The following is a 9,092-nucleotide window of genomic DNA, read 5'->3' as shown; positions in this document are numbered from 1 at the left end:
CATCAAACTTAAACTTAAAATTTCATCAGCCCGCATTTCAGGCATCATATGCTGATCCCCCAAAATGTGTCAAACCTGCTTTGTACTCTTTAACAACTTGCTCTTGACAATCCTCCTACTCAATTTGATCCATAAGACATGTATTTGATTCAGACCAAAAATCAATCCACTTGTTCAAATTCTTTACACAACTGAAACATCTCCTTGCTGAATATCAACCTGTGACATCAAAATATGTCCTTCAAAACATTCAAAATCAAAAATCTGATTTCCGTGATCATCGGCAACATCAGACACAATGGTCTGACTTTTTGCTTGAATTCGCAAACCATCACAATCAGCATATGTAAACTCCTGGAAGGTTTGTTCAGCACATTGGGTTTCTAAGTTCAAAATCTGTTTATGGGATTCATGTATCGATCCCGCAACATCTTCCAACTGCAAATTCTCTTGTGTAGATATGTTTGACAGAAATTCCACAGTCACTACATGAGCATACTCTAGTGGTAGATTAGGGGTATCTAAGGGCTCTTTCAGGCTCTCTTGGCCAAGCTCCTTTTGCACCTCCTTCTCCACCATCTTTGGTACTCCCACTTGATGACTTTCAAACTCCATGCCAATCCAAATGTCATCATCATCACTTGACTCCCTTTCAAACTCATCCGCATATGCATCTCTCAACTTCTCACATGCTTTTTGTAACTTCCGAATGCTTTTCCTACTAGGACATCACTCTCGCCTGTCTCCGTTGTGATCAGCTAACCATTCATATGCATTCTCTAAGTCATCCTCAAAATCCACCAACCTTTTCCTCCCAAGATGATGCTTTATGCACTTTATGGATGATTTTATGAAATTTTGTGCATAGATCAACCATACACCATTTCCTACATCCATCTTTATTTGAGCACTCATCAATTGCACATGGACAATCATCCACCTCATGCTTCCTACTCATGCAAACCTCGCACTTCTTCTTCTTCTTTTTACCCCCCATTATGATCACATCATTAAAATACAACAATCATATTCAGCCAACCATCAAGAAAGATGCACCACACCAATCTGAGACCCATTAAATTTGCTAAACGGAGAGCCACGGATGCTGTACCGGAATCCACAAAGCTCATTTAATTGGTTGCTTAAACTGATTGAAATATTTTAAGTTAATGATACTTTAATCATTCTTGAAAGATTTGCCATAAAAAGTTACCTCCTTAAACGTTGTGCATGTTGAATAATAGTCACAATCTGGACTTCTTGTTGCTGCTATGGTGACTTTTGCCCTGTCAATTTCTCCAAATCAGGTTGTTGCTGACAATTTCTCTGCTGTTTGCCAATCAATTTCTCCACAAATCAGACTGTCTGCAAATCAAATCAGACTGTCTGCAAATCAGACTGTCAATTTCTCCAAATCAGGTTGTTGCTGACAATTTCTCTGCTGTTTGCCAATCAATTTCTCCACAAATCAGACTGTCTGCAAATCAAATTTTGTCCGCAACTCAGATTCCATCTATAACTCAGATTTGTCATTCAGCATCTAACTTCCAAGAAATCATAACTGCCAGTGTAACTGCCATCGTAACTGCTGCTCAGTGTCTTCTTGGCACTCATCCCCCTTATAGAAGAAAGCAAACTCGACCTTGACATTGCATCACAACACCGTGAACACTCACAAATTTGACTGCTGCTGAGATTTGCATTGACAAATCAGAATCCATCTTCAAATCAAATGAATTCGACCATGACGACTTGCCACAATCACCGTGATCGCCAATGTATACTTTGCTCATAGCCAAACAATTTTTGCACAGGAAATTGTCACACAGGAACTGTCATTTTAGATGACTCCTACTCTTGTCAGACCAAGAAAATCCTCACACACACAGAACTTCAGTTTCAAAACACACACATTCCTCTCAGATCACTACTACATTGTATCTACACTCAAGACACTAAATATGCAAAGTACAAGAAATAGGAATAAGATAGATAGACTGACAAACTGCATCTTGCATTCAGAAATCTGCCATAGCTACACAGAAAATCCGCCTAGTATCAAGAACATCCATAACTGAAAAGCCTTCTCCCTTTTCAAGAACCAAACGACTTTTTAACTTCTAAGATATGAAAAGTCCCCAAAATAGACTAAGTATTCATACATATGCTTAAGATAAATCCGTCCAAGGTTATTAGCCCTTATACACAAAGTTTTTTACATCAAAAAATGCACCCTTTCACTTTTTAACATATCACAATTATTGTTTATTGGGAAGATTGGCACATAATTTTTTTAACGAGTGGTGTTATTGGGGAGACTGACATGGATTTTATGATGGGTGTACCCTTACTAGCTCGGGTACCTTATTTTTTGTAATTTTAGCGTGAGGCACATTTCTTCAAGCCATTGATGCTAACAAAGGTTAAATAAAAAAAATGGAGGGTATCCAATTGAACTTGAATTGTGCTCCATTATAAAGAGCTCGACAAGGAGGTTGGTGATTTGAGTAGGCCCCTATAAACATATCTCGTAGCAAGGTTCACTTTGTAACTTGCATGTGGTAAAGTTAGGCATGCTGCAAGCACCTTAGAACTATTGCTTTGGAAACACCTAAAGGTAGTCCCATTCTTTCCTCACTAGGAGCAAGTCTCACATATCAACATGTCATGGAATACTCTAGACCTATTGGATCTAACAATGCCATAGCATAATTAGATGGTGGATTGGGTAAGACATTATTTTGGCCCTTGATCCATGAACAGAGAGACCAAAAGGAGCAAGGGCATTGCAAAGATGCATGCTTAAAGATTGGTACGTAAGCCTTTCAAGACGCGTTCTCTCTTCTGGACTTTATACTCTTGTAAGCGCCCAATCATTAGTACCTATGGATCATATCGCATACCTATCAGGCCATGCAATAATAGTGTTAAAACCTTTTGTTTGGTGTCTGAATAGAGGTTATTTATGATTAAATCATGCACTTTTGAGAAGGATGATGATTGAAGAAATATTAGCTTAAAACTTTGGGCTACTTACAAAGGCCTTTATATGCTAACCACAAGGTGTAGTCATTTAACCATGATTGCTAACAAAATGCTTAAAGCAATCCTAACTTAGATGGTGCAGGAGAAACAAAGTGCGTGCTATAGAAACTTGGAGATGATACAATTGAACATCCTTAAAGAGGTTACATTATATATGGAAGGTCCACTAAAACAATGGAGCCCTCAATCCAAGGGTAATAATAGTGGAGCAAACTGACACCACATTGAGAAATGGATCAATAAAGCCTTCAAGCTTAAATTAGAAAGTGTATGCATAAACACATGCGTGACATAATTGGTATCATACGTGGATGAAGTTTAAAAGGGTACTGTTGATCCTTTCAAGCACTACCTCACTAATACGTTAACAATGCACTCAAAGCACGACCATGGAGGCCTTTGAGTTTCCCATGAGCAAGAAATAGAGCAACACAAGTTTCCACTCCCTATAATTGAAGCTTCTTGCTACTCAACAATTACTTTACATGCATCCAAGGCCTTTCTTGATTGCATTTTCCCCTAGCATGCAACCCTTTTTCTATTTGAATTGTGAGTTGCCATAAAGTATGGCTCCTGGAATTTCCACATGACAAAGATTAACTTTTCTCCTAAAGCTTTCTTTAAAACATAATTTTGTAATTGCAACTGACATTTTCTTGAAACTGAATTTATGGCCACATGTCATAGTAGAGAAATGACAAGGATATGTTGACATGTAGTTTCAAAACTCCTCCTTTTTTAGGGAAGGCGAGTGGGATAAATATGTACATGTGAAAGGAGTCTATCTCTAGGCTAAATATGTGCTTCTAGGTAGACCTTCCACCACTCACAATTTATGGAAGGACCCCATGATCACATATAAGATATAACTTGCATTTGTGAAGGCTTCCACTTGTAGTACAAATATGAAGCGTGAGATTGAATCAATGTGCATTTTTTGAGTTTTTTTTCAGTCAATCCTTGTCCTTGTCGAGTGTAGTTGAGAGGCCTCAAGATGAGGTTGAAAAGGAGTTGGATAAGGGTGTAGGTGGCAAGGAAAGAGCATGAAGACACCATGTACACGGATTCTTGAGTGTAAATTTGTGACAAGTGTTGAAAATGAAAGCGCATAGCCAAGAAAGAGGATGGAGCATTGATGGAAGCACCTCAACATGGAAAAGAAAGCGACCATGTGTGTGTGTGTGTGTGTGTGTGTGAGAGAGAGAGAGAGAGAGAGAGAGAGAGAGAGAGAGAGAGAGAGTTATTTTAAAGTCATGGGCCCCACAAGGGGGGTTTACATGATGCAACAAAAAAAGGAAAAAGGAAAAAAAGGAGGAACACCCACACTCTTACCCCATTGTGAAGTGAGGTGGGGTAGAATCTAACACGCATCTTGGGAGAAGAAAGGTGCCACCTTAACCACCCGGCTATTGTCCCCATCTTGGGCGTTGATTCAACTTGAGGCTAGGATCTTTGAACGAGGAGCCTGAGGTGTAAAATTCTAATAGAGGTTTGACAAAGGCTACCCGGCCTAGTTCGAGAGAGAGTTATTTTAAAGTCATGGGCCCCACAAGGGGGATTTACATGATGCAACAAAAAAAGGAAAAAGAAAAAAAAGGAGGGACACCCACACGCTTACCCCATTGTGAAGTGAGGGGGAGGGGTGGGGTAGAATCTAACACGCATCTTGGGAGAAGAAAGGTGCCGCCTTAACCACCGGGCTATTGTCCCCATCTTGGTAGTTGATGCAACTTGAGGCTAGGATCTCTGAACGAGGAGCTTGATGTGTAAAATGCTAATGGAGGTTTGCCAAAGGCTACCCGGCCTAGTTCGAGAAAGGTCGCTAGTTGTTCACATATCATGCATCTTCACCTCTGTTTGGAGAGGCCTTTCATAGGTCTTGGAGAACCCACATCCATTATAAACTCAAAGAGGGCGCCCACAACGAGGGTTGGGTATGAAACAAACATTATATAATAAAAATGGTAGATATAAAATCGATTATATAATAAAAATGGTAGATATAAAATCCATTATTATTTTTAGATTGTAAGAAAATCCATAATTACGTAATAGAGTCATGGGGGAGATGTTGGCCTCGCTGGGGAACAGGCCGGGGCGCCGTTGAAGGGAAGCCTAGAGGCTAGTCTATAATACCCCCTTCATTATCTTCCCCCTTCATCATTATCATTATCAGTAGGCTCCCTCCCTTCTTCTGGCTTCTCCTGTGTTTTGTCTGCTTTTGTTGATGCCTAGCGGATTCAAGGGGGGGGCTCGCCCGGGACTCTTCTAAATCCCAAGTAAGCAACCCACATCTCTCTCTCTCTCTCTCTCTCTCTCTCTCACACACACACACACACACACACACACACACACACACTCACACACAGGAGTTTCTTTTGTTTTAGAACTGAATTTGTTCCTCTGATCTCTGTACCATCAGATGGGTCTTTTGTTTCTGGTCCTTGTGAACTGAATTTGCCTCCCCTCTCTCTCTCTCTCTCTCTTCCCATGTGGGTCTTTTGTTTCTAGTCTTTTTACTGGAGCGAACCTCTCTCTCTCTCTCTCTCTCTCTCTCTCTCTCTCTCTCTCTCTATGTGGCTCTTTCATTTCCAATCCTTGTTGAACTGAATTGGCATCTCTCTCTCTCTCTCTCTCTCTCTCTCTCTCTCTCTCTCTACACACACACACACACACACACACACACTCACACACACGTTATCTCCATCTCTCTTCCGAGCTGAGTTTGCCTCAGCGTTGTGGATTTGGTGTGGCGCTTTTTTTGAGATGTTCTTTTTTTCCCTGCATTGCTAAGCAAAGGTTCTAATGAGTTCCTTATTCAAGTGAAGTTTAGCCACTAGACAGCTTCCCCACTAGTCTTCCAAGAGGAAATACTGAAGAATTAGGCCTTCTCCTAGTCTTTTCAGGTCTGCATGATGCAGTAGCTTTCTGTTTATATTTAGATTGCACATCTCTACCCTTATGATTTCTAACGCCGGTTCTGTTCTTGGATTTTGAGTGTTCTTACATACATGCATTGCTTCTGGAACTCACTAGCTAATTGATGTAGTTACACTAGTGCATGCACTCTTTGAGCAACATTTCTAGCTCCCCCCCCCCCCCCCCCTCCTCCTCCCATTTAGTAGTACTCTTGTTTGATGTCATGCAGCCGCTCAATGGAAATATTATTTACACATGGCATTATCGTGTAGGTTAACACAGTACTTGCTGCATAATATACTCCACATCGAGTCAACTCAATGGAGATGCGGATGGAGCTACCTTCTCCAAATGTTGGATCTATGCATTGGTTGTCAGAATTGGAACTGGTATGTGCTGCCTCTTGTTCTCAATCCTCATTTTGCCTCTTGGTAGAGGTTGCTATCAGGTAATCCTTGAAGTTAAATGGAGAATGGTGATCATTTCGTCAAGGAAACATGAAGCAGACGTGATATCTGCGAGGAAAAAGGTTCTCCTGTAGATAATCACTGTGCTGAATTAAAATAGATACTAGGGTTTTGAGCAGTTTCTTCTGCCATTTACCCTTATAGAGTGTGATAGAGATATTGCGGAGGGTGAACTTTCTTCTAGCCACGACGAGTTTAGAATGTGGTGATTGCTTGCGAATGTGATGCGTGATCGTTCATGGTCTTTTTGAGAGAGAGAGAATGTGGTGATTGCTTGGTTCATGTGACAAATGTGATGTTGCTTGATCATTCATGGTCTTTTTGGAGATCTCCATTGGTGGCACACAACGACACATCTCCACTTACGTAGTCAACTGTGAATGCTTGCCTGCAATTGGAAAGGTTCTTGGGTGATGGCTGCAGGCCAAAAGACTCAGTGGTATATACCATGGGGGTACTAGCAATATATGGTTGGGTTGTTCAACATAGTATGCCATACTAGGGTTCTTCTTCCTATCTTGGGAGCTCTCATCTCTTTGCTCACGTTTTTTTCATGATGGTGGATTTCTAGGGTTAGGGTTGAGGAGGTTGAGGAGGTTGAGGACTTGAGAGAGAGAGAGAGAGAGAGAGAGATGCTCAAATTCTTTTGTTTTAATGCTGTTTTGAATAGGGAATGGAGGATCCTCTTCTTGCTAAATCTCTAGATGGTCTTTTTAGCCCAATAGAACCTTCAACATCTAGCACATGTCTTCAAAATAGCACCAGCACGGCTTTGGGTGGTCTAGTTTCAAGTTCTCAATCCAACGGGTCGTCACAAAAGAGGCAGGCATCTGAGGTTTTTCCCAATCATAACGTGGCATTGAAACCTGCTGAGACAATGTTTGGTTATGAGAGGCCTTCAAAGCTTCCAAATTTGGGTTCATGGGATGTTTCATATGGCCACCAACACTTGTATGGAGACTCTGCATCATTTTCCTGGTGTCCTGTGACTGAATGCAGTGGAAAGCAGTCCTTTGTACAGCAGCAGCGCCAGCAGCAGCTGCAGCAAGCTCATGCGCTTGAAGGTTTCTTGACTTCCTTTCCCAATATGAAAGATGAAATCTACGAAAATGTTGGACCGATGACACCAGCATTTCGTTTCAAGATGGGACATCCCCAGGTTCTGGGAAGACAAGAAAGCAACTTGACTGATGTGCACTCCATGGTGACCACCGCAACAACAAAGGAAGCTCCGCATTCACCTTCAAATTCTATTCATGGAGGTGGGGGAAGACTGGGTCTTCACTCCGTGAACCAGAGTATGCAGGGTATGAGTGAGTCTTCAGCTCCTCCTAAGGCAGTGAATACTCAAGACCATATCATGGCGGAACGCAGGAGGAGAGAAAAGCTAAGTCAGCGATTCATAGCGTTGTCTGCAATCGTGCCTGGATTAAAGAAGGTAAATTAATTTGTTCTCCTTTATAGCCTTCTGTTGCTTTTTATTAGGTGTGTGGGGATGTTTCTCATGGCAACCAGTATGTGTTGGGTTTGGCGGGATCAGATGGACAAGGCGTCTGTCCTTGGGGATGCAATAAAGTACGTCAAGAACTTACAAGAGCGGCTCAAAGCACTGGAGGATCAGGTTCCTAAGACGGTTTCCGTGGCTGTACACAAATCTGGTAAAGGCTCTGCGGATCCGAGTTTAGTTTCAGACACAAAGAAAGATAACCTAGAGGGTTTCCGGCAACCTGATATTGAAGTGCGAGTGATTGAGAAGAATGTGCTGATTCGAGTGCATTGTGACAAGATGAAGAGTGTCCTTGTGAAAGCTTTTGGGGAGCTTGAGAAGCTGCAGCTATCGGTCATCAATGCCAACATCCTGTCCTTTTCAGATACGACTCTCGATCTTACTTTCAGTGCACAGGTCAGGCATTCTATCTCTTGAAATGTCATATTTCATCTGTAGAGCCATGCCTGTATGTAGCATGCAGCAGACATGCAGTGCCATTAGTGTTTTGATCTGGTGTTAATTCTGTGTTGTTGCAAGGGGAAAAAGCTTTCTTGTCTCATTATTGAAGTGCGGAATGCTGACAGTGTCTAGACTTTGTCATGCAGATGGAGGAAGGCTGCGAGTTGACAGCTGATGACATTGTGAAAGCTTTGCATACCTTTTTCAGAAATTTGAAGTAGTAAAGCGAGGTTACAGACGCCGATGTATGCAGAAGTCTCTTTGATAGGGGCATAGGGGTGTTCTAGACTGGGAACCTTTTCATGGATGGGATACAAATAGAATATATGTACAGTGTCTTGTCTGGTCATGCTTCATTCAACAATAAGCGCTTCCAATCAGTAGGTTCCTTCAGCTGAAGGAAAAAGTGATTGTGTTGCTGGACGGTATGGAAAGGGCTATGACCAGGGGGTCCTGTGATCGATAAGTGAAATTATCGACACTCTTCTCCTCTCCCCACCATTGCTTTTTGAGGGGTGGATCAGATCTGCCTCTTTTTTGTGTGGGGTTTGTTGGGTTTGTTTTCTTCTACGCGCTAGGGTTTGCCTGTGTTCTCACCCTGGGCTGCTGTTTCAGTGGTTAGTCTGCCTGTGTTTTTGGCAAATTTGGACCTGGTGGGATTTTTTTGCAAGGCTACAGAGCTTGCCTTGTTCCCAGCCTCACCATGGGTTCAG

The 9,092-nt window shown here is 41.9% G+C and overlaps 1 protein-coding gene across 1 annotated transcript in view; it reads left to right on the top strand.

Annotated features, from left to right (window-relative positions):
* The first annotated feature begins 5,047 nt into the window (after positions 1-5,047).
* The window catches only part of LOC147611909 (uncharacterized), a 4,307-nt gene continuing 262 nt past the window's right edge, over positions 5,048-9,092 (top strand). The window contains exons 1-5 of the mRNA XM_086783778.1: positions 5,048-5,324; positions 6,237-6,353; positions 7,102-7,869; positions 7,972-8,334; positions 8,526-9,092. The exon at positions 8,526-9,092 is cut by the window's right edge and continues 262 nt beyond it. Coding sequence (XP_086639904.1) covers positions 6,285-6,353; positions 7,102-7,869; positions 7,972-8,334; positions 8,526-8,600 — 1,275 coding nt within the window. The 5' untranslated portion in view covers positions 5,048-5,324; positions 6,237-6,284 and the 3' untranslated portion in view covers positions 8,601-9,092. The remainder of the gene's footprint in view (positions 5,325-6,236; positions 6,354-7,101; positions 7,870-7,971; positions 8,335-8,525) is intronic.

This window comes from Cibotium barometz, chromosome 46, assembly GCF_041138505.1.
Source record: "Cibotium barometz isolate CiBa-2024 chromosome 46, ASM4113850v1, whole genome shotgun sequence".
Classification (NCBI taxonomy): Eukaryota; Viridiplantae; Streptophyta; class Polypodiopsida; order Cyatheales; family Cibotiaceae; genus Cibotium; species Cibotium barometz.
The sequence above is the reverse complement of the archived record's forward strand: the minus strand, read 5'-3'. Positions and strand labels throughout refer to the sequence as shown.